The sequence below is a fragment of the Mus musculus genome, chromosome 11 (genome assembly GCF_000001635.26).
Source record: "Mus musculus strain C57BL/6J chromosome 11, GRCm38.p6 C57BL/6J".
Taxonomy (NCBI): Eukaryota; Metazoa; Chordata; class Mammalia; order Rodentia; family Muridae; genus Mus; species Mus musculus.
Window position 1 is genome coordinate 32,344,090 of NC_000077.6, and position 25,320 is coordinate 32,369,409.

At 50.2% G+C, this 25,320-nt stretch overlaps 1 protein-coding gene across 2 annotated transcripts in view; it reads left to right on the forward strand.

The window, feature by feature from the left end:
- The first annotated feature begins 3,683 nt into the window (after positions 1 to 3,683).
- Positions 3,684 to 25,320, forward strand: part of Sh3pxd2b (SH3 and PX domains 2B) — an 80,417-nt gene continuing 58,780 nt past the window's right edge. Inside the window, exon 1 of one of the 2 annotated variants that reach the window (XM_006514712.2) lies at positions 3,684 to 3,879. In XM_006514712.2, coding sequence (XP_006514775.1) covers positions 3,805 to 3,879 — 75 coding nt within the window. In that variant the 5' untranslated portion in view covers positions 3,684 to 3,804. The remainder of the gene's footprint in view (positions 3,880 to 25,320) is intronic. The other variant, NM_177364.4, reaches the window with a different exon arrangement.

Sequence of the window (25,320 nt, forward strand, 5' to 3'; positions counted from 1 at the left end):
AGGGCAGAGGACAGCTTCAGAGAATTCTCTACTTCCACCACAGGATTTCCAGAGGTCAAACGCAGGTCATCAGTCTTGTCAACAAGCATCTTTACCCTCGGAGCTTCCTCGCCGACCTCCCCCTCCCTTTGATTTTTGTATGTTGCTCTAAGTAGTTTTCTGTTTCTATGATAAAACACCATGACCAAAACCAAATTGGAGTGGAAGGGATTTGTTTCATCTTCCAACTCACAGGTTAACCATCACTGAGAGAAGTCAGGGCAGACTGAAGCAGAGCCATGAAGGAACACTGGTCACTGGCTAGCTCCCCTGCCTTGCCTTTCTGATGCAACCAAGGCCCATCTGACTAGGGAATGGCACTGCCCACAGTGGGCTGGGTCCTCTTTATCCATTAGCTGTTAAGAAACTGTGCTACAGCCATGTGCACAGGCCAATCTGATGGAGGTAATTCTTCAGGTGAGATTCTCTCTTCCCAGGTGTCTAGGTTTTGAGTCAAGTGGACACACTCTAACTATGACATGTGTGGTGTCTCCCTGTATGTCTAGATGTGTGAGAGTGCTCTTGCCTGTGTGAACATTGGAGTCCAGAGGTCCACATGTTTTTTTTTTCTTCTGTTCCTCTCTCCATTATTTTTTGAGACCGGTTCTCTCACTGAATCTGAAGCTCACATACTTGCTAAACTGGCTGGCTAGCAAACCACTAGGACCTGTCTGTCTCATGTCCCCTGCCTCAGTGGAAAGCTGACAGATATGAGCCACGGCACTCAGTTTTATATATGATGATTAGAGATCTAAACTCAGGTTTTTATGCTTGCTCAATAAGTGCTCTACCCCTGAGCCATCTCCCCAGCACCAAAAGAGAGAGGTGACTGGTCGGGAATGAGGCTGAACATGTGAGCAGGAGCTAAAAGAGGTTCAGGGTAAGAAAAAACATGGATGGAGTTTGGGCAACACCAAGATTAAAGTTGAACCTGAGACTTAATGAGATTTAAGGGAGAGTTTAGCTGTTATCAGTTTACCTGGTAGAAAAATCACAACAATACAGATACTGTCCATGAGATACCTCCCTCAGACAAGCCTCTGAGACTGTGGCTGTTCTCATGCCACCTGTGGATAAGAAGACCAAGGTACTTGCCCAATCTCATGCCCTGTTAGGCACAGATTGATGGCTGAACACAAAGTCTGGAGTCAGACTCTCTGCAAATGTCATGTCATCTCAGCAACGTCATCACAGGGAAGTACCTGTCTGTTTACACCTCCTCAACCTCCCCATCGGCAAACAGGAAGGATGACTTGTAACTCCCAGGGCTATGAGACCCTAGTAAGACAAGACCCTAGTAAGTAAAGTGCCAGGCCAGCCCCAAGCTCACAGACAGACCTCAACAAATACTGTTAGGCTGATAGCTGGGCTGGAGCAAGCTTAGGACTAAGTGAGATTTCCCTCCCACTTGATTCACAACAGCAAGAGAAAAGCACTAACCCCCTTGTAAAATTCAGCAGAGTTTAAACAGCAGAGGTCTTTTTCCTGTCATTAATCATTGGGGAAAAGCAAATAAAAGCTACAGTGAGTCACTCCTGACACCATTGAGATGGCGTGGTCAAGAACAATAGAAGAAGCAGTAAGTAAGGGGCAGGGGGGAGTGTTTGGAAAAAGCTGGGCCTCTTGTGCGCTGCTGATAGACTGGAGAGATGGCTGAGTGGTTAAGAGCATGGACTGCTCTTCCAGAGGTCCGGAGTTCAATTCCCAGCAACCACATGGTGACTCATGACCATCTGTAATGGGATCTAATGCTTGCTTCCAGCACACAGGTGTACATGAGATAGAGCCTTCCTATATATAAAATAAGTAAACAAAATTGCCACCAGGAAGACAGGCATGCAGCGCCACAAAAGAATGAGCAAATCCAGGTAGAATTACCATGCAATCCAGAACATACTCTAAAGAACTACTGAGTAAGGACTTTGAACAGACATCTGTATGTCAACATTCCCAGCAGCCTTAGTCACAATAGCCCAAGGGTGGCAACAGCCAAAGTGACCACATTTATATGAATAAAGAAAAGGAAGGGCTAGGAAACACACAATGAAAAAGTATTCAGCCACAAAAAGGAAGGAGGTTCTGAAGCAGGTAGCAAGGACGCAGATGCACCTTGTGGGTGCTTAACTAAAATGAGGCGGACACCCAAGGACAAAAGCTGCAAGGCTGAACTGTTGTGAGCGACCCAGAGTGATCCGACTCACACTCAGAAATCAGCCGGCAAGGGTGGGAGGTGGAGGATGGGGGCAAGGATGACGGGACAGGGAAGATGATGGCATTACTACAGCTACAGGCAGAGCTGGGGAACTGGGAAGTGGGAGGAGCTAGCTGATTCAGGTACATCCAACTTCTACAGTCTGTGCTTCTGCTTTGTGCAGGACATGAGAGAAACCAGCGGGTGCCTTGGGTGGCAGCTCTGCTGGGGAAGCACCTTAGGATCTGGTGCACTGGAGGGAATTACTGGGCCAGGGAGGGCCCTGGTTCCAAATGGATGCCACTCTCCACAATCTCCGAGTGGGTCAGTAAGAACAGCTTAATCAAGAGCGCCAAGAAGATAGTCCTGTGCCTGAGGCAGCACAAAGCCATCTTTGGTACAAAACTGGCTTTGGTAAAGACAATCCTCCCGCCTTGGCCTGGTACCAATCAAGTAACCCCTTCTATTAGTGAAGCCCATCCAGACCAGCCTTCAAGGCCAGAACAGCAGAAAGCACGGACAAAGAAGCCAAAAAGGCAATAGAGGGGTTTCCAGAGGGATTCAAAATAAAGTAGTCTGCAAGGCCTGCCTGGACTGACGAGAACTCTCCCTTAAGAAATTCCTCGACTGATCTATGGGTGGGGAGGTGCCTGAAGGGGAACCCCTGCTTCGTGGCTGAGAAACCACTACCTGCAGTCTGAACTTCCTATCCATGGTGTTATGTGTGTCCATCCATCCATCCATCCATCCATCCATTCATTCAGCCAGCATCTGTTAGTTACTGAGCGCCCAGCCAATGCTAGGATGAGCTAGAGAAAAGAGATGTGGAGCCACTTGTAGCTTTGCTTTGCTTAGTGTGGGGCAACCATGGGTTGGACCCACCTGCTCCATGAATCTAGAGGCTGTCCTCAGGTCCTCTGTAAAAGGCGATTAACCATCCCCTCCTGACCCCCAACTCCCAGGTGTTGTGAGATTTTAAGTGAGCATCCGTGATAATGACAGGGCACAGGGCCAGGTGTGGACTCAGTCCCCCACGGGGTCAGGGGCTTGCTACCTACCCAGCATCCCTGCTCTCTTTCACCTTCGCAGCCCTGTGCAGGGCTGCCAGGCCATTTTTGCAGTTTTTCCTCTCCCTGTCATAGACAGTAAACCCAAGAGACCTAGTGACCACCTCTCCCTGACCCCCAGCCCCCGCCCCCAGCCCTGGGGGCAAGCGATCGGATTTATAGCGACTGGCACGCCAGCGGTTCTCACACACCGAGGGGGATGGGCAACCTCCCTGAGCCCTTAACGGGAATGGAGAGCTCGAGCAAGATGCTTGGGTGCCTGGGTTTAGAGTCGCCAGGCCCGGGCGCGGGGGGCGGAGCGCGCCGTCCCGCCGGGCGCGGGGACAAAGGCCCGCGGGCGGACGTGGCCGGGCCGGGCCGGGAGGGCCCTTTAAGCAGGGTGGGCGGGCGGCGTGGAGGCGGGCAGGGGCGGGGCGCGGAGGGCGGTGGCGGCGGCGGCAAGTGCTCGGCGGCAAGGATCGCTTTGGCCCGGCCCGGCCCGCACGGCGCTGGGCGCGGAGAACGGCCATGCCGCCGCGGCGCAGTATCGTGGAGGTGAAGGTGCTGGACGTGCAGAAGCGGCGCGTGCCCAACAAGCATTATGTGAGTCGGCGTCCGCGCCACGCGGCGATCCCAGCCCCGCGCAGAACTTGTGCCCCGCGCCCTCACCGCCGTCTCCCCACGCGCCCCGGGTCCCCGCGCCCTCCCTGCTGTCTGTCTCCCCACGAGCCCTTGGTCCCTGTGCCTTCCCCGCCATCTCCCCGCTCGCCCCTTGGTCCTCGCCATCTCCTCGCGAGCTCTCGCCTTGCCCACCCGTACAAAAGTCTGGCCCCAGCCGCTGCTGCAGACTAAGACAGAAACCAGGAGAGAAACCCACGGAGCCGTGGGTCTCAGGCCACCCTCCTACCCAGAGGCGCCCAGCCTCATAGGATTAGCGAACCTAGCCCTTCATCCTTCTGTGCATGGGTCATTTGAGCGCCCCTTCCCTGTAACTTCCGCTTAACAATGTGGGAAAGTTTCCCCAGGAGTAACCCCCCTCTGTGACAGGAGAATTTTGTTTGGAGCTGCTAAGGTGTGGAGGAAATGGGTCCCTGGCATCATTTTGCAGATGGGAACGCTGAGACTCAAAGGCTGAGGATTCTCAAACGTGGACGATGGGCCTGGGGCCCACGGTGACCCTCAAGTGGGAAGTGGCCTCTCAGGCTGCTTGGGGACTTTGTTGGAGGTTGAGGTGGCCTTGGTTCCACCTCAGAGGTTCTGGGTAGTAGGACAGTGGATTTAGAGGAGGCCCTGGGGACTTCACTCCAGGTGTGAGGGGGACTGGCTTCCCTGTGGCTGTGCCAGTCCTGAAGAAGTTAACCAGGAAAGAAAAAAGCAAGAGGGAGGGAAAAAAAAATCCTAACAAAGAAGTGAGGAACAATGACTAGAGAGGGCGTTGGCTGGAGAAAGGCTGGCCAGGGGCCTCCCTGGAAGCCCCTTTGGATCTATTTGTTTAAGAGATCCATTCTTACAAAGCAGACAGCTATACATGCCTTCCCTGAGTCGCCCATAAAATTCTGAAAGGAGATGGCCGGGTATCCACTGTACTCTACAAGAAAGGGTGTGCTGTGTTCCAGTGTATTGTTATAGTCTAGGCCTTCAGTAACTCAGCCCTGGGCCAGCCAGCGGGGGGCTGCTTCCTGGACCTGTGGTATCTTTAAATAGAGCTAAGTTTTCCCTGCTTCAGAGCTCAGCTAAATTGTCTTGGTTTCCCCACCCCCACTCCCTTTCCCCCCCCCCCCCCCCTTAACTATTTCAAATGCTGCCAAGTCTTGGTTTCTTGTTGAAGCCTGTTGAGTTGCCTCTTGGGTATGGGACAGTTTTCAGCAACACACCAACTGGAGGAAGTCTGAAATTCTCCTCCATGCCGCCTTCCACCAGATCCGACAAACCAGAATAGATAGAACCACCAAGGACTGGGTGTCACCTTCTACTCCCTTGTGGTGTCACACATGTTTAGTGGTGGTCTTCTCAAGTCTGTTTCAAGGATGGGGCAGCTAACAGTAAGGAGCAGAGCAGGCCTGTTGGACCAAAGACGTTGGCCCGTCAGACCACGCCCCTTTCCACATCCCACACACCCACAGAGGCCCTGGACAGAACGCTCCCAAAACCTGGGAATCAGCTCAGACTTTTGTGGCTTTGAGGGGTACCCCTGAGGTTCTAGCCAGTTGTCCAGGGCTCCCTGAGCCAGGTATGTGTAGCCCTCTAGCTTGGGCAAGCTTAGCTCTTCGACTCCCAGGCTGCTAAATATTACTTCTTTCAGTCTCTGTGTCCTCATTTGTAAGATGTGGTGTTGATGCCTCCTCCCGAGGAAAGGGGGGGCGGCAATCATGTGACTGACATGGGGTTTCTTAACTGCAGCCCTGTGGCGTCTATGTCTCTCTGATTGAAATCATGCGAGAGCTTGTTCTTCTGTTTTCGGGCTTAGTCACCGCTGTGACGAGGGGCCTTCTCCCTGCCATCCAGTCTTTGGTTCCCCAAATGGGGGTTGGAGTATAGAAGAATGCAGCCAGAGCCATCCAGAGGAGCAGATAAGTTGGTTCTATAGTGACATCGTCCCAAATGCAGCAGCAGCAGACTGGACTATAGTGCCTGCCCCCAAGCTCCACACACAATAAGGAGTGGGTGTGGAGGCAGATGTTGGAGGCCTGGCTGATGTTACCTTGCTTCTGGCCTCTACACAGCAGCTTCCCTTTCCTCAGTTGTAAGAACAAAAATACAACCAGATATTGAGTGTGGCATGTCCCCTTGGGGACCATCTTAGTCTAGTTTCATTGTATAGCCTAGTACCTGAGGCTGGGTACTTTGTAAAAAGAAAATAACAGCCATCTGGGAAGCTGGAAGTCCAAGATTGGACTGTCGCATCAGTTTGGCCTCTGGGAAGGGCTTCTTGCCCACGTCAGAGTTGTAGGTGACATCATGGTGGGAGCACGTGTAGAGGGAGAGGTTATGAAAGGGGAGCCTAGAAACCAGAAAGGTGGGGGAGGGGCCACCTTGCTCTTTTGTAGTATGAACCTTTGGGAACGATTGTCCTAGGAGAGCTACCAGAATCTCTTTTAAGCCACATAACCAATGACCTAACTACCCTTCCCTAGGCTCCACCTCTTAAGTCCTGCCACTTTTCCTGGCATGACCCTGGGGACCAAGCTTCCAGCACATAACTCTTGAGTGTGAACAGACCATATGCAGACCTTAACAGGGGTGACAGCATGCATTTCTGCCCCAGTCAGAGCATCACAGTGCAGTGCGCACACCAGTTTGGAGTGTCCTGGCTGCTGTGTCCCCCTGATGCCATGCCTGGAAGGGAGCAAGCAAGTCACAGCTTCTGAGGCTACAGTTAGACAGCAGTGCCTGAGGCTCGGGGCTGGGTCCCCTGCTCCACCTCCATGTCTGGTTAGCAATCTCTTCACAACGGCCATCTTCTCCTGTGGACAAGGCCAGTGTTGTCACTATGCAGCCTCTGTCATGCCTGTCCCACTCAGAGTCTGGGAATTAGAATGAGTGTGAAGGGAGCCCCTCAGAGGGACATGCCAGGGCCACCCTCCCTAACGGGAGTGTTTTCTAGAAACCTGTCAGCTCCGGGAGTCTTGTCAGGTTGCCCTCTCCTACACTACCAAAGAAGAGTATCCTGAAGAGGACCTGATGAGGCAGATGTCAGGGTCAAGGGCACGTTTTATTTTGTTTATAGAGACAGGGTTTCTCTGTGTAATACTTCTGGCTGTCCTACGTAGACCAGTATGTCCTCAAACTCACAGAGATTTGCTCGCCTCTGCCTCCCCATTACTGAGATTAAAGGCATGCTCTGCCACGCCCCGGCTGTCCTAACAGCTCTTTAAGGATGGTAGACTCGTGTTGTGTGACACCAGTGTTGCAGAGGGACAGAGAGAATAAAGCCCATTCCTGCCCATCGACTCTGCCTCTGTCAGGTTCTGCTTCCGTATGTGCTTCAGATAATTTCTGTCTTTATATTTAAAATAAATCCTGGTCACAGAGCACCCCGTGTCCCCTCCCAGTCATAACTTTCCCCAAGCCACTACCCTACATTTGTTATTTACCATTTACACAAGCTTGTTTTGTTCTTGGAGACAAAGTCTCACTACATAGCCCAGGCTGACCTTGAACTCACAGAGATCTGCCTTTACTTCCAGACTGGAGAGATGGCTCAGTGGTTAAGAGCCTTGCTGCTCTTGGAGAGGACTTGGATTGGATCCCCAGCACCCACACCGCACTTCACAACCATCTCTAACACAGTTCCAGGGGATCTGATGCCCTCTTCTGGCCTCCACAGGCACCAGGCACATGTGATGCACATACATCCAAGCAAAACATCTATACACGTAAAATTAAATATGGGTTAGTAGGATTTTTTTTTAGCTGCTTTCCCTGGGTATCATTTACACATCGCCACAGTGACCCATTATGACCGCAGAGGTCACTGGTGTTTGTAGTAACTGAATAAGGCTGAATAGCCATCACCCCAGTCCAGTTTTATAACCTTTCTATCACCCCGTTTGCCATCAGTATCCCCCTCCTTGACCTTTACATGTTTTACCTGATAACCCGCCCCCCTCAGTCTTGTCTTCAATGTTTTGAAACTATAAAAATCTTGCCTTGTTTAGATCTATGTTAATACCAAAGTTCATTTTAACTGCTGCATAGTATTCCGTTTGTGACTATTTCCCTCTGTCATCTGTAAAGTTCTCTCCTACTGGGGACTCAGGGATGCTCTTCCCAGTAGTTAGCCTGGTGGAAACTGCTCCCATGTATAGACTCAGAACAGGAGCTATGCTGGGTCTTGGAGGATGTGTTCAGCTATGCATGTCAGCCTATGAGCTGTGTCCCTGGGCTCTGTCTGCTCTCAACCAGTCTCTTTATTATCAGCCTTTCTAGTTGATGTCAGTCTGCGTGCTTCACGGCACGCTTGTCAGCCCTTCCTGCTTGCTAAGGCAGTCGGTCGAGTGGCCTTTTGTGCCTTCGTTGGCCAGCTGAGAGTCCTCCTCTGAATTGCCTGTGTGTCCTTTGCTGCTGGCTCAGTGTGCTTTGCCTTTCATCTTCTCTTGATGTGAAAGGTTTATACATTTGGGATAGTAATCTTTCAGGTGGTTAGATTAGTGTCCTCAGTTACCCCTTGAGGAGACTGTAGGTGCAGAGAATCCCAAGTATGTGTGTGAGGTCACATGACTAGGGGACAACGCATGGAAACTGAGATAGCCATGTTTGTCCAGGTGATACAGGCTGCCTTGAGATCCCACCATGAAGCTGGGTGACCTTAAGTGGCTTACTGATGTCCCTCCCCTTCTCTGAGATGCCAGGTTCATTCTAGGCCCTTCTCAGCCCTCTGCCCATTCAGTCAGCGGATATCAAGTTATCAACCCTTGTCACTTACTCCAAAGAAGCTCTGAGTGGATTGTCCTTAGAGTGAGAGATTGGCCAGACCTCCCTCCTGAACTGATCATGTGCCAGGAGCTTGGGAGCAACGGTGCCCGCTGAGTCAGTGTGGATTGTGCCCATATCCAGTGAAGCTAGAGCTGTCCTCTGTGTTGTGTGGTGGTTACTAAGCCACTGAGCTGTGTGGACTGGAGATCCGTGTACATCCAGACACCTCCCTCCTCCAGCACCCCTGGCAGCCCTTTAATGGAAACTCTCAGAGCAGGGCAGCCGGTGTGTATGTTAGAAACAAGCCAGCCTGGATGTGAGCTATGTGTGGCAGTCGGCCACCCTGCCCCACATTGGCTTCTAGCTTTGTGAGTGAGGTGGCTCCTTCTGAGAAAGATAGTGTGAGAATTTGTAGGTGCTAGAATTCTGCTGGAGGAAACCGCCAGCGACTAGCACATTTCTTACCGACTTATCTCTGCCTTTGTGGAGGCAAAGCCTGGCTTTGAAGCTCATCACTGCTGAGCCAGGAGGCTTGCCAGTGGCACTTCCCCTGGCATCTGAGTGACACGGGCTTAAGTCCTGACCCTCGGTGCTGAGCCTGATGTCAGTGGTGGCCGTGAAGACCCACAGCGTGTGGTTTGGATCCACTGTCGCTCTAAGGATGTGCTGTGCCTGCCTTAACTCTTCTACTATGTCCTGTGGCACCTGCCCAGGCTGGGTGCCAGACTGTAGCATGCAGAGTCACTCTAGTCTCCTCTCCTGATGCTTCACCATGTCTTCACCATGCACTTCACCATGTCTGTCACACAGCAGTGTGACAGGATTTTTTTAAAAAGATATTTCTTTTTATCTATTTTCTGTTTCTGTTTTTATCTATGTGTGCAAGTCTGTGTGAGCGAATGTACTGGTCTCCTTGGAGTCCAGCAGAGGACATTCGGGCCTCTGGAACTGGAGTTATTGATAGTTTTGAACCTGGGTGCTGAGAACTGAACTTGGATCATCTAGAAGGGCAACAAATGCTCTTAAGTACTGAACCATGTCTCCAGTCCCTGAGTAAAATGTCTGTTAGTCTCTTGAGGCCAAAAGAAAAATGTAACTGCCATGCCCATCATAGAAGCAAGCTGTCGGGGCTGGTGAGGTTGCTCAGCGGGTAAGAGCACTGACTGCTCTTTCGAAGGTCCTGAGTTCAGATCCCAGCAACCACATGGTGGCTTACAACCACCCGTAATGAGATCTGACGCCCTCTTCGTGCACGTCTGAAGAACAGATACAGTAATAATAAATATATCTTTAAAAAAGAAGAAGAGGAGGAGGAGGAAGAGGAAGAAGCAGCAGCAAGCTGTGCCGAGGAGGTGACACGCAAGAGGGCTTCAGGATGCTTTGCTGGTGAGCTTGACAGCTGTGCTCACCATTCCAATTCCCTCACCTCTAGGAGCAGGCACCAGGCCCTACCCTCATGGGCAGGCCTGCTCCAAGGGAAGTGTCTCAGCTGCTTCTCTTACACTCTGCATCCTTCAGGAGCAAGGAGACTGCATTAGCATAGCTCCAAAGGATTTCAACAGATTTCAATTGGGTGCAGACTTTGAATCTGTGGCCTCCTGTGCCCTTAGTGTGTGGAGACAGCCCACCAGGCAGGTGGATTCAGATTTCTTCTCTGTCACTTTCCCTCTCTGTGCTCAGTGCCCTTGTCTATAAATGGCGTTGTTGTGGCTTCAGTTTGAGGAGGCCAGTATGAGGGTTATAGAGGACTCAGGCTCTGGTCCAGGCCCGACAATACCGAGCCTTACTAGAAACATCTGTGTATACTGTCCCCATAGTTGTAGGTTAGGGGCTCCTGAATGCCCATCATTAGAGAGCAGGGTCCAGGTGATGCGCACATGCAGAATTCCAGGACGGTGATACATATGAGCCTGGCCTCTGCCAGGGCATCACAGTCAAGCTGGCTATAAGCATGTGCTCAGGCCTTTCTCAGCAGATTGCCAGGGAAGAGTGGAAGTGGCCATCCACAGAGACCCAGAAATAGAGCTGATAAAATATGTTGCACTTTTTTTTTTTTGCTTGCCGTGCTTTTTTCTGTTTTCCAAATGTTCTGCAGCGTACACATAGCACTGTTTTTAGTGAAAATAAAAACCAGCGACTGCTCGTTTTAAAAAAAGAGGCTGTGCCAAGCTGAGATGGCTCCAGCAGGGTCCCCACATCCTGCTGTCGGCCTGTGAAGTCACCCTGGATTTCTCTGAGAGCAAGGCCTTCTGAGATGGGCTTCTGTAGGTCTCAGATACCTGCTTCCATTCCTGCTACACAAGAAGGGCTCCCATGTGGCTTTGCAGCCATGAGCTGAGGAAGCAGTAGGTAGCTACGAGTGTAGCATCCTATGGGGTGTTCAGGGCTGTGCTTTCCTGGCTATGGTGTGCCTTGCCCAGGGAGTCCAGCCCTTCATGGTGTCTACAGCTAAGGAGGGTCACAGAGCCATGCAGCCCAGAATCCTGAAGACCCTCTGGTGTGATCCCTGAGGTCACAGGGTACTGAAAAAGCCCCTCAGCCAAAGGTGTGCCCGGATCCCCGCTCCTGAGGTGTTTTATATATCTGAGGGCTCCTCACCCCAGGAGCCCACAGTGAGTAAGTGCCACAGTTACTGCACTACAGGGACCGACTGGGAACTCTGCTGTTGAGCTGTGTATCCCATTCATGATGCTTGGACTTGGCTTGCAAATTATTCATCTGTCTTAGTTAGGGTTATTATTGCTGTGATGAAACATCATGACCAAAGCAGCTTGGGGGAGGAAATGGTGTATTTGGCCCACATATCCTGAGTCACAGTTCCCCTGAGGGAAGCCAAGGCAGGAACCAAACAGGGCAAGAACCTGGAGGCAGGAGCTGATACAGAGGCAGTGGAAGGGTGCTGCTTACTGGCCTGATCCCATGGCTTGCTCAGCCTGCTTTCTTGTTGAACTCAGGACCACCAGCCCAGGGATGGCCCCACCCACAATGAACTGGGCCCTCCCCATCAATCACTAATTAATAAAATGACTTAGAGCCAGATCTTATAGAGGCATTTTCTCAATTGACGTTCCTTCCTTTCTGATGACTTCAGCTTGTGTCAAGCTCAGTTGTTATAAACAGTACAGCATCCTTTTTCGTTTGAGGAAAACTGGTGACTGATCTTTCTTCTCATGACTCAGTTGCCCTCTTTTCTTCCCTTTTACAGTCCCTGGGTCTGGTGCTGTCCTTTGCTACCCATAAGATTTCTCTTCTCCAAAGCTGGTGGCTTTGCCAGGATTCAAAAGCATTTGTACAGAATCCCTTGGAACACAAGATGCTGGGATGTTTGTCCTTGGAGTTTTTCTATCCTTGGAGTAGTGTCCCCAAACCCAGGCTATGGCTGTCCCCCCTCCCCCAGGACTCTGTCCCTTCCAGGCTCATGCAGGCTGAGTTTCACTAGAAGCTGTGGTCCCTCTGCACCATACTTAAGCTGCGAGGCTCTTCCCTCTTTTTTGCTGGCCTAAACCTCCTTCACGTGTTGGAAGAGGGGGCTGGAGGGAGGGGATTCCACCATCAGCCCCGCATCCCTGTCTTGGCCCATCCTGAGTAAGCAAATGAAAATCCAGCATACCCAGTCCAATGTGAATTCCAAGAAATACACGGTATCTGGGGCTGTACCATGATTCATCACCTAGATGAAATTAAGTTTTACTGAAAACTGCGCTTCATACACGGTTGCCAGAAATGCAGCTTTGAAAACACAGCACTCTAGAACCTTCTTACTGGGAAGTCCAGTGTGTCTTGAGAATTTATGAACACCCAGGGGTCAGGCACTCTAAAACTCAGGAACAAGGTCCAGATAAACATAGGGGCCTCCAGGAAAGAGGGCAGGCAGACAGGTCACCTTGAGCTACTTCTGAAACCTAGCCCTGGACTCCAAGGAGGCCAGTATTGAGGAGGTAATCTGAGCATCCAGCATGATGGGGGTGATGCCCAGAGAACAAGGGTAAGAGAGGGTAGGCAGAGAAGAGGGGCAGCGACTGGGCAAGCAGAAGAGCTGTGCAGGGTGGAGATGATAGGAGCCATGGAGAGGAGGAAACCAGGAGACCTGGGCTTCTGGGACCACAAATGTAGCTGGGACGAGGGCTTTGCATCTGTACAGTGAAAGCCATTGAGCAGAGAGAAGCTGATGCAAGGAGAGAAGCTGATCTTTGGGTCTCCAGCTTACATCCCCGGAGCAGGAAGAGAGTAAAGCCCATGTGGACAGAGGAGCCAAGGCTTGTTCTTCAGGAGACAGTGTGCAAGCCACTGGGATGCTGGCATTTGAGCTGTGTGCTGATCACTGAGCCTACTTTGCTTTCAGAGTTTAACAATATTTTTGTCGCCGATTATTATAATATCAGACACTAGCTGTCGTTGATCTGAATGTTTTCTCACGTGCTCACGGGGCTCATGCCTAATGCCACCGAAGCTGTGCAACACTGTTCCAGAATAAAAACCTGACCCTCTGGGATGTTGGGTTGCAAGTGATGTGGGGGAAAAAAAAACCTGACCAACTCGAACCAAAGAGAAATCCACAGAACCAGATGGACCTCATTTCTCCCCATCTCTGACTGAATAGGAAGTGACATTACCACCCCGAGAAGCATCTGTTTCCACAGCTTTAAGCAGGTCTCCAATTGGCCAGATCACCTATCTGCCAGGTGGAGGTGGGATATCCTGCAAAGCAGTCCCACTCTTATTTCAAGTAGTGGGCAGCAAAGGCCAAAGGTGCTGGGGTTGGAAGGAGGAGGCACGGACTGGGGAGCCAACACAATGTATGTGTGACGTGTGGGTACTGCCCTAAGCCACTTCACACATGTGGAAACTGAGGCAGAAACTATGGGTACCAACAGCTCTCCACCCTCGCTGGAGGGAGCTGCCTTAAAGCACAGCAGGTTGGCGTATCCAGTTCTGCTTAATTAAGCAGAATCGCATGGACCTCCGCCCACAGTGCTGGCCCACCAGCCAGAACCCACGAGGTGGCGTCACTGTTTCCTCCTCCCCGGCCAAGGTGTGAATCAGCAGCTGTGGCTTTGGGCCACCCTTGGCTTCCAGTCAGTTCCACAGATGTGGCTTAATGTCTGCCCTAGGCCAGCTGTGGCTCAGGGCCAGAGAGAGAAAGACAGCGATGAGCAGACCCAGAGCTGTCCTGAAAGAGGTCACCTCTGCGGAAGTGCATCTGTGATGCAGAGGGGGACAGGGCTGGGATCAGAGCCCTGGGCATTCGGTGAGGGAGGGCCAGATGGGGATGGGTGAGCCAGTGCTATCAGTGAGGGGCCTCAGCATGGGCTTAGATCTCAGTCACCACACGCAAGATAGTCTTCCATTCTGTCACGGTGTAACTGTATTTCCAGAGAAATTCACTATATTTCTATCATATTTTAATATTTCCCCTGCTCTTCATTTTTGCTTAAAATCATGACCTATTGATAGATTTTTTAAAATTATAAACATATGTCTATTCACAATTTTGCTTTTTATTTTAATAAATGACATTTAACTTAGTTTATCTGGAATTGTACGTATTTTGTTGATTTTTTAAAAATCTTCTCAAGATGCAGTTGTACATTTTATGAGCTTGCCAAAAGAGCTCCCCAAAAGGATGAGCCTCCGATGAACCTCAGCTCCCCTCGATAGAATCCTCAGAGGCTGCGAGCCAGGTGGCGTGGACTTATCCTGGTTCTGTGACCCAGAGTTAGTGGCTTAGCCTCTCTGTTCCTGTTCCCTCTTCTGGGAAATAAGGGTAGGATAATGTCTGAGGTGGCTTAGTCACACAAAGGGTTTAGGTCACTTCCTGGCATATAGAAGTGCTGAAGAAACGGTTCCCTGTTTTCTTTTTAAGGATAAACAGTTTGAGTACACAATGTGATTGGAGAGAGTCCCGCCTGCAGCCAGTTCCCTTTTATACCTTTACCAACATGACTAGCTTCCTAAGCAGGGACATGGTTTGTTTTCTTTCTTTCTTTCTTTCTTTCTTTCTTTCTTTCTTTCTTTCTTTCTTTCTTTCTTTCTTTCTTTCTCTCTCTCTTTCTCTCTTTCTCTCTTTCTCTCTTTCTCTCTTTCTCTCTTTCTCTCTTTCTCCCTTCCTTCCTTCCTTCCTTCCTTCCTTCCTTCCTTCCTTCCTTCCTTTCTCTCTCTCTCTCTCTCTCTCTTTCTTTTCTCTTTCTCTCTTTCTTTCTCTCTTTCTCTCTTTCTTTCTTTCTTTCTTTCTTTCTTTCTTTCTTTCTCTTTAGACAGGGTCTCACTCTGTAGCCTGGCTATCTGCCTCCCAAGTGCTGGGATTAAAGGCTTGGGGTTTTTAGCCAGCAGCCCCAAGTACACAGCCAGTCTGGAAAGACCACACAGGAGTCCACGCTTTAGATAGAGAGCAAGAGTGCAGTTCACTGAAGTTGAGATTGACCCGAGTCTGTGAGGACTGGCAGGCTCAGATATTCACCATTAAAATGGTTCAAAATAGCTTAAATATCTGCCATGATATACCGAGTTGCTGTGGACTAAGGAGATTTTAAAAGTGGTTTGTTCAGAGAGTGTTTAATGAAATGGAATGATGCTAGACGTAATACATGGCTTTTAATGCAAATTAAAACATAAATTGTCCAGTTGGTTTCTGTGCCATAGTTTTGTTCACAAGCTGGAACCAACCATGGTTTGAAGATATTGAGGGGGGGGGGGGAGAGAATGAATGGGAATATCGGTGGGGGTGCAGTGGGGTGCTGCTGAGTGTTCTGTGTGGTTGGTGGTTGCATCTGTATTGACCTTGTATGGCAACTGTTTATACATAGTGTGCATGTCGGATTAGGTGTCTATGTCACCTAGAGATGCTCTGAAGAGGACAGGGGGATCCAGAGGGACCCCAGAGCTGTACCTTGAGGACACTGAGGGATGGCCACGTATGGTGTGATCTTCATTAGCAAAGCATTTTGGGCAGGGATAGGATCTGGGGAATGTGCCAAAAGTGTTGTCTCAGTGGGTGGGAATGTGGTGGTTTTAAGGCCACAGACTCTGCAGTTACTAGGCAAGAGGGTGGCCAAAGGGCAGGATTTGTACTTCCATGGTGAGGAGGCTGTCGAGTGTAGAATTCTGGTGTCTTAAACACAGCCATGTTAACTGAGTAGTCTCTATAGCTCAGGTTGGCCTGAAACTCATTGCCTAGCCTCGTCTGGCCTTGAATTAATTATCCTCCTGCATCAGCCTCCCAGACGCTGGAATTAGAGGCACATGCCAACATGCCCTGCTCTGAGAAGTCACTTTTGACGGTAAAGATGGTCAGACCGTGGCTGGCTCGTTTTCTCTGGACATTGATCCTGCAGGCCATGTCTGTTCACCAGCGCTGTGATCAAGGTGATATTGTTCTCCTCTTCCTATCATTCCACACCATCTGGCCACACGTGTTTATGGGTTACACACTGACAACCTGAACATGCATGCGTGTGATGACCAAATCAGGGTGCTACTATGCCCATCCCTCAGACAGTCATCATTGCTGTGTGGGAATGTTCCAAATCCTTCCTTGTAACTTCTTCGAAGTATACAATTAACTGTCACCCACCAAGGTTGCCCTGTGGCATTGTAGAACATTTAGACACCGCCCTCCTGTCCAGTCTTATCCTATCTCCAGTAACCATCCTGACTCCAGCCATCCCAGCCTCAGAGGCAGGAACCTCAACTGAGAAAAAAAACCTCCATAAGGTCTGGCTGTAGTCAACCCTGTGGGCCATTTTCTTAATTGGTGATTAACAGGGGAGGGCCCAGACCATTGTGGATGGGGCCATCTCTGGGTTCTATAAAAATGCAAGCCATAGGGAGTAAGCCAGTAAGCAGCACTCCTCCATGGCCTCTGCTTCAGCTCCTGCCTCCAGGTTCCTGCAGAAGTGTAAGCTGAAATAAGTCCTCTCCTTCTCAAGTTGCTTTTGTCATGGTGACCCGTCACAGCAATGGTAACCCTAACCAAGACACCGAGCCAGTGAAATCATGGCGTAATTGTCTGTGCCTGACGCAGTTCACACAACATGATGTCATCCGTCAAGGCTGTCATGGTCTCTAGGTTCCAGTGTGCACAGCCCCATTTTCTCACCCATTTGTCCATCTGGTACAGAGCTGTTTCCTGGCTGCCATGTATAGTGCTGGTGAATGGACACCTCGCTGTTTCTTCGACACTCTGATCTCACTTCCGGAGACATTTCCAGGAGCAGGCTTCTGGGTCATAGGGTAGTTCTATTTCTGGAGCTTGGGGGAACCTCTGTAGTATTTTCCACTATCTTACACTAGTTTATATCCCCACAAGCCATACAGGAGCCTTCTTCTTCTGCATCTTGCCAGCGTTTGTTATCTCTTCATGGTTGCCTGCCTGGCTCGGGTGAGACGGTACCTCATTGTGGTATGACTCTGCTTTTCTGTTTTGAAGGAATCCAGACCCTTCAAAAAAAGCCTCTGATGCTTCCCTAGTCAGTCCCTGTGTGACTTTGGACAAGCGGTGCTGTCGTCTCTCTGAATGCCATTTCTGTCTGCTATGAAATGGAGCAGGTCACATGTACCACCCCACAGGGTTGCTTTCCTAGAAGAAGGGGTCATTAGTGTGGTCACCAGATCGAAGACCCCCATCACCCCTTAAGACCTAGAGCAATTGTTTCTGACCTGGATAGGGTCCCCAGGTGCCACTAGGAGAACTAGCTCCCCTGTGTTCTACAGAGTACCCAGATAGCCTGTGGCCTGTGAAGGAGCCTTACTAAGGTCTTCTCTGCTAGACAACTGTTGGGTGCTGGAGACTGTGCTAGGCTCTTTATGTGTCTACCACTACTATGGGTATTGTTTCCTGTGTTACACAGGCTGAGTACCATTCCCAGGTCTGTCACACATGATTGTGTGACTGTGGGCAAACTATTTACCCTCTCGGAGTCCAAAGCCAGTGGCATATCGTAAAGGAAGTAATTGTGTGGTGCACTTAGTGGGTGTTGTCATCAGTTCCATTGCCCTGGGCAACCCTGTCAACACGGGGCAGCCCCAACTGTCTTCAACCCCTCTCACATTGCCCAGTCACCTGGGCAGTTGTCAAGATCTCAGCAAGTCGAATGCCTGCCCTGGAGTTGTTCCTAGAAAGCCAGCCTGCAGGTTGGTGTTTTGAGCCTGGGCTTTGACGCCAGCACCGCTGCTTGCCATTGGAAAGTTCCTATGCTGTGCGGGCCAGATGTGTGCAGAGATCTGTGAGCTGGCAGCTCAGGCCCAGCTGGAGCCGCAGGGTCAGGCCAGCGGTGTTGAGTGCTTTGCCTGGCCAGTCCAGTAGCAGCTCCAGCCCTTGGCCATGAATGTCCCCTGGAAACGAAGGGACATGCACCCAAGTATGAGTAGTCCCAGGTGTGTCCATCCGTGCACAAAGACCTGTGGCCTGGCTTCCTGGCTTACTAGTACTCCAACTTCTCCTGCTAGCATGACTTTCACCACAGGGTCCAAGTGTGCACAAGGGAAGGGACAGGTCAAACCTTGAGTTGTTATTACCAGGCCTGGGCACTGACTGTGGCCAAACAGAGGATAGGTACTTCTAACTCTCAGCAGACCTGAATCTCCAATCCTAGTACTCAAGAGTAGAGGAAGGAGGGAGGATCAGGAGTTGAAAGCCAGCCTGGGCTAAAGAGATCCCCATCTCAAAACAACACAAAACAGAACAGGTAATGATATTAATCAATGTTCCTTTTGAGATAGGGTCTATCCGTATATCCTTGGGCAGCCTAAAACTGGCTACATAGACCATACTGGGCTCGAACTCATAGGGATCCACTTGACTCTGCCTCCTGAGTGCTGGGATCAAAGTGCACCACCTCACCTGATAGGTCTAATGTTCTGTGACCACGGTTCTCAACCTGTGAGTTGTGACCCCTTTGGGGGTTGAATGATCCTTTCCCAGGGATCACCAAAGACTCTCAGAAAACACGTTGTGATTCATAACAGCAGCAAAGTTATAGTTATGAAAGTAGCAACACAATAATTCTATGGTTGGGCGTCACCAAAACATGAGGAACGGTGTTAAAGGATCGCAGAGTCAGGAAGGTTGGTCTGTGAGTTCTAATAATGGCTGCCAGTCAGGGCACTGGATAGTTGAGTTCTCCCAAAGAATGCCCAAGTCCTCTCAGACAGCGCTGGGATGAAGCTGCAGTGCAGCCTCTATGTCTCAGGGATGTTGTGCTTCCATTACTGCCCAGAGCAGCCATTAGAGTGAGGCTCTCCACCAGGCTCAGCCCAGGGCTGCATTCTTCTTATTGATTGCCCTTGGCAGCTGAGCTTTTCATTTGACCATTTCAGGAGCCTTGTGACTGTCCAGGCACAGAGTCTGAGAAAGGCCACTGTGATCTTTGACCATGGAGCCATTTGGCCTTTTCCTCTTTCCTCTATTGAATGTCTCCACTGTTCCCAGGCCCTGGCAGGGTGGTAAGACAGACTGGACCCTGCTGCTGGAGGGTCCTGTGAGAGTGAGTTGACAGACATTCACATGGCTTGGGGCTCTCTGATGCTGTGCTGAGATGGTGGCCCTGACACCTAGGGAACCCAGAGAATTGAGGCTGACACAGGCTATCTGTTGAGGCTCCACTGGGAGGGGACTTAGTGACTAAGCATGAGAGGGCGGAGAAGTTATCCCCAGGAGAGACAGTCACATGTGCTCCTGGGGAGGAGGGATGGATGGCTGAGGCCCCTACCATCATGTGACATTCTCTGGTCTTCACAGCCACGTCCCCAGTCGCCACATAGCAGGTCTGTGTGTATCTGCCTTGTGACCAGATGAAGCTAAGTAGCATGTTGGGCAAAAGGCTGAACTTTCCCTTTAGAGTCCTCTCCAGCTCCTTCATGCAGGTGTAACCACAGCCCTCAGCCATCAGCCCCTGCCTTACAGTCTGCTGAGTGGACAAAGTGCAGCCGGGAGGGACCTAGCCTCAAACTGGAGCATCCTAACTGGTGCAGGGCACTGTGGGCTCTTGTGTCTGGGCCCTGTGCCAGCCATTCACTGAACTGAAAAAAAATGGAAAAGAGAGAGAGAATGAGAGAATGGCCGCCTGCCATCTCCAGCATCTCTATGCAGGATGTTACCAAGAGTCTGGTGATTCCTGCTACTGACTTCAGGACAGGAAGGCTCTGGCCTGCAGAACTGGGAGCCAGGACTTCAGAGCCAGGTGGGCTGGGGTGGAACTAATCTGTCCTCCTCACTGGTTGACCTCAAGTATGTGTGGTTTCCTCCCTACCCTGTCTCACCCCAAGGTGACCCCACTTTCCTGCCAGGTGAACTGTGAGTGCTGGGCCTTGGTGGTGACAGTAAACAGGCCCAGATGCAGGGCAGCGCTTCCTGCATGCACCTCAGCTTGTCTATCTTCACTTCTTCTTAGCACCCAGCCTCCCCTCTGAGCACTCAGAGTTTTCTCCTAGCACTCAGTACTTTCTAATAGTACTCAGTACTCCCTCCTAGCACTTAGCACTCCCTCCTAGCACCCAGAACTGCCCTCTAGCACCCAGCACTCCCTCCTAGCACCCAGAACTGCCCTCTAGCACCCAGCACTCTCTCCTAGCACCCAGCACTACCCTATAGTACCCAGTGTTCCCTCCTAGAATCATGAAACGTGGCAGCATTTCTATCCAGGAGTAAACTGAACGTGTTTTTATTTAAGAGAAACCCACATTTTTCGGCACTTCCTGTGGCAGTCCCACTGTGGGGTGCTGGGAAATCAAACAAACTGCACCGTGTTGCAATTTCAGAAAGAGACTGGAGGTGCTGACCTACATAGGCCAGATGTTGGGCAGACAGCTGGAGAGAGCTGGCAGATCGGAACCAAAGGGAACCCAGGGTCTCCAGGAATCATGTTTCCTATTAGCTCAGGCCCAAATGGGGCCAGCTGCAGCTACCTCACCCCGCTAGTCCTCCATCTGCACTCCGCTGGTGCTGCACCCAGGCTTCTCCCAACCCCACTCTCTTCCTCCTTGCCATCTCTCTCCCTCTCTTTTCCCCCTCTATCCCCACCCCTCCCGTTTCCTCTCTCTCCCACCCTTTCTTTCCACCTGTCACCCCCAACTCTGTTGTTCACGTTGGGCCTCTTGACAAGGATAGCACATGGCCAGATGTAGGAGCCCAAACTGGCTCCTCCCTGGATCTCTCAACTTGGAAACACAGCCAGGGTGGGAGCTTTAAGGGGAATTTGCCTCCATTTTAGAGATGTTTTTGAGACAGGATTTCTGTGTATAGCCCTGACTATCTTGAAACTTGTAGACCAGGCTGGCATCAAACTCAGAGATCCACCTATCTCTGTCTTCCAGATTAAAGTGCTGGCATTAAAGGTGTGGGCTACATCTAAGCCTGGCTAGAAATGATTTTTGATGGCTGAGGTCGGTAAACTCCTTAAATACATCACTCCTAACAGGAAATGGGCTTATTTGGGTCACTTTAAGCTACTTTTTCACATATTATGGAGTACAGCGTGGTGTTTGTGTACATGTTTGTTTTACAATTGAATTGGTCAGTGTGATGTCCATTGCCTTAAATGGTTATCCTTTCCATTTTCACTCATAGTCCTTCCTCTTGCTGTGTTTTGTTTTGTTTTGTTTGTTTGTTATTATTGTTGTTGTTTGGGTTTGGGGTTTTTTTGTTTGTTTGTTTTTTGTTTTTCAAAACAGGGTTTCTCTGTGTAGCCCTGGCTGTCCAGTCCTGAAACTCACTGTCCTGTCCTGAAACTCACTCTGTAAACCAGGCTGGTCTCGAACTCAGAAATCTGCCTGCTTCTGCCTCCCAAGTGCTGGAATTAAAGGCGTGCACCACCACTGCCTGGCTCACTGTTTTAAAATACATGACAACTTACTATTAAGCACAGCCATCCTACCACACAGTAGAAACCCAGACTTCCTCCTCCCGTCTTACTGTTCTACTGACCCTGCACTTCCTTCCCTCTGCCTGGGATGGCTGATGGCTCCCTGGACTAACCATGGTCCATGAGCAGAAGCCATAGCCTCTCAATGATGCTCTTTGTGCCCTCTGCACTGCCCCTTCCCTGGGGTCAAGCACAGCATTCTAGAGGGAAGACTCCAGCCCCAGCCCCTCCCAAGGGGAGCCCTGGCTTCCCGTTCCAACTCTCCTCTCCATAGACTACGTGGCCTTGGACAGATCCTTTCAACTTTCCCTAACCATAAAATAAAGGGTAGCCTAAAGCAGGGATTTCCTGTATTAAGTCTTGGAAGCCCCTACAGTCTGCCAAGAGCTCGGGCCTTGGCTGCAGGTTCCAGGATGGTTACCCATGGCATCATGGACCCACAGTGCTTAACAGTTTAGTCTGCGGGCTGCTGGCTACACCCTTCCTACATATAGAAGAGCTAAAAGCAGCATGTACTATGGAAACCACAGTAGACAGTCCAGAGGCCCACCCAACTTGGCGTCTGCAGGATCTTGGGGCTTCTTGAAGGCCAGTTTCACAGCTGGACTAAGAGTTCTCTAGATTTACACTTCTCTGAGCAAGCCATTGTGTGGAAAGCCCAAAGGTTATCACAGAGAGCTTGTAAGAAAATTCCATGTCATGGAAGTAGAAAGAGCCCACAGCTGAAGTGTAAACCTGAAGACATTGATCTCTGCCTTAGTGTGAGGTCTGGGTCTGCTGACAGAGTCTGGATTGCAGCATGCATTTCACTGTTCAGCTTGCCCTCGTGGCAGACGTTGCTAGTGAATACCAGCACCATCTCTTTGGTGTGTCTTTCTCAAGCCTCCTGTAGGGAAACTGCCTCGGTTCCACTCGGGCCTCTTCTTTAGATCTTTTTTTCAGTCACCCCAAGTCACTGCAGACCACCCACTGGCACAGAAAAGGCAGGGATGTGCTTCTAACTTTAGAAATGCCATCCACTGTGATATGGACCACAGAATTCCAGCTGCAGAGAGAATGGCAGGGAACTCTGGGAACTCAGGGCCAACCTCATTCTCAGCTCTCCGGACACCATCAGAGTTTTTCTGTGTCTACAGATTGCCTTGCTGTATATTCTTAACCCAGCCTGGCTCCTCAAGTGCACTCACTTAGACAATTGGGCTGCTTTTAAAGGGAAACTGTAGCCGTCTACCATAAATGGAAAAACAGTTACACTTGCTAGAAATAGGACTAAGAAACTCCTGACCAGTGTGGCCTGCTCTGAGATTGTTGGTTCTTCCTGATAGGAGACCAGAAAGTGCTAGAAAATAATCTGAGGAAGGTCAATAAGCTTCCACCTCTGGCCCCCTGCATCCCCCCAGTGTGGTGACTGTCCTGAGACCAGCATGGTGGCCTCACCCAGTCATTGCTGTCAGCCTGGAGTTTGAGCCAGGCCCAGAACCTCCTAGAAAATTCAGCAACAGATCTGCTATTGGAAGCTGCCCCTGAGCCTCCAAAGAACAACTCCACATGTTTGCCGTTCAGTTGATGAAACTCTAAGAGCACATCACTGTGTGGGCCAAGCAGCAGCTGCCAGCCATCTCAGGCTGCTCTGGGGAACGGCCCATCCATGTGCTGCAGCTAGGTGCAGGACTGTAAGCTGATGGGCAAGCATGTCTGTTCATGACCCCAGCCTCTGGGGCCCCACAGGAGATGGCTTGACTATCTCTGTCCTAATGCTTACTTTTGCTAGGGCCCTGCTCTGATTTCCCAAGGGGCTACAAGCTGGATGCTGGCTTTAGTCTTTATTCTTGGAAGAACAAACCATTTGGTGTGGGACATTGGAAATGGGCCTAGGTTCCTACATGTTCTGTGGGGAGTCCTGCAAGGACTTGGGGCTCACAGCCCAGGTGTAGACTTGGCAAGGGTGGTAAGGGCAAAGAATTGAACAACATTCAGAGAACATTTCCTACAAATCCGATCCCTGGGCTGATATTTTATTCAGCATGTGTTTCATTTCTGGAACTTTCCATTGGCTCAGGAGGTAAGAATGACCAGCATCCTTGGCCTGTTTTGCAGAGAACACAAAGGTTCCAGGACAGATGTCACACCTGACCTCATACACTAAGTTCTGGATGCAGAGTGCACAGCTGAATCTACCGAGGTCAATGCTAGAACCTGCCATCCTGTACTTGGCATCCCTGTAGCACTGGCCTCACTTGAACACAGTGGCCTTGGGGACCAATCGAGAAGATGCTAGCCTAGGACTCAAAGCAGAGAGTGCTTGTCAGCCTTCCCAGGAAGTGATGTCTACCCCCCCCCCCCCGCCCCCTACACACACCCCACCCCCAGGCAACACGGGAATCTCTGTCTTGTAGCCATTTAACTTGTGACTTTAAAGCACACTTTGGTTTTGAGTTGTCTCTTTGCCCAGGCCCGGGTTGTTTGGTCAAATACTCTTGTGATGTCACATTGCTATGAAGAAGCCACGGCTTAGGTGGACACAGTGCATTTTCTGCTTACGGTGTTCAACTTAGGGGATTATCAAGATATAACCCATTGTAAATTGGGGAGCATTTGTACAGCATAAAGCATCTGAGAATATGAGAAGGCATTATAAGCAGAATTCTTAGAAATCCCCCATATTCCTAGCTCAGAGTAACCACTGGCGTGTGTGTTTACATGATCATACACACATTTATGTGTAGGTCTGATTCTTTTTTATATTTATGATTCTGTACACTTGATGACATTTATCTGTGGCCCTGATCATCACTGGAGACTGTTGGAGATATTTACAGACATGGGCTTGCCCCAGTGTCAAATTTACAGCATCCAGGAATACATGACATTCTTGGCTAAGGTTGAGCAAAGTGTCATTTAGCTCTTATTTTTGCTTTTGTGTCTGGAACATGTGTCCTTTCCACACCTCTTTTACATTTTGTGCTTTTTGTTGGTGATTTTACGATTTTAAATGGACCCAGGTCTGGGGCTGAGGTACAGCCTGGGACCCTGGGTTAGAAGGCTTACTGGGCCTCATATGTGCACGTGGGTTAGAAAGCTTTGTTTAGGCTTGAGTGATGGAGCACCCTGCCACTGAGTTCAGGGTAAATGAACTGATTATCCATATAAATATGGTGTCTTTAAACATAAGCATAGACAATGAAGTTATATAGTGATCTTATGCTAAAATACTTGAAAACGTGAAGGACCATCCCTAACTGTTCCTCCAAAGAGTAAACTTTATGTATTGACTAAGTCATTGTTGTGTGTGTGTACATGCATGTGTGATGCATACATGTATATACATTTTTAGGTACTGTGTATAGCCATCCGTTGGTATTCATGAGGGCTTGGTTACAGCCCCTCCACCCCCACAGGTATCAAAATCTGCAGATGCTTATGTAAAATTGCACAGGCAGTGCTGTGTTTGACCAGGTGTGGGAAACACTTCCCTATAGCAAGACAGTAAGAAAGGAGGAAGGGTAATTCTCCAAGAGAAACTGGTACTGAAGCCAAAGTGGGGGAAGGGTATCAGATAGGAGCATGGGGTGACCACAGCATGGGGGGAGCTGAGCACTCCTAATGTACACCAGGAGCCAGATAAGGTCTATAGCTGTGGGCTGTCACGCATGATCCTCAAGAAGACTGCTGTCTCCATTGCAGAGTAAGGGTGCCACAGCCAGAGAAGCCAGCACCTCCTGAATGTCCCGTAGCCACAGAGCTGGTGTGTGCCATCTTCCAACCCTGAGCC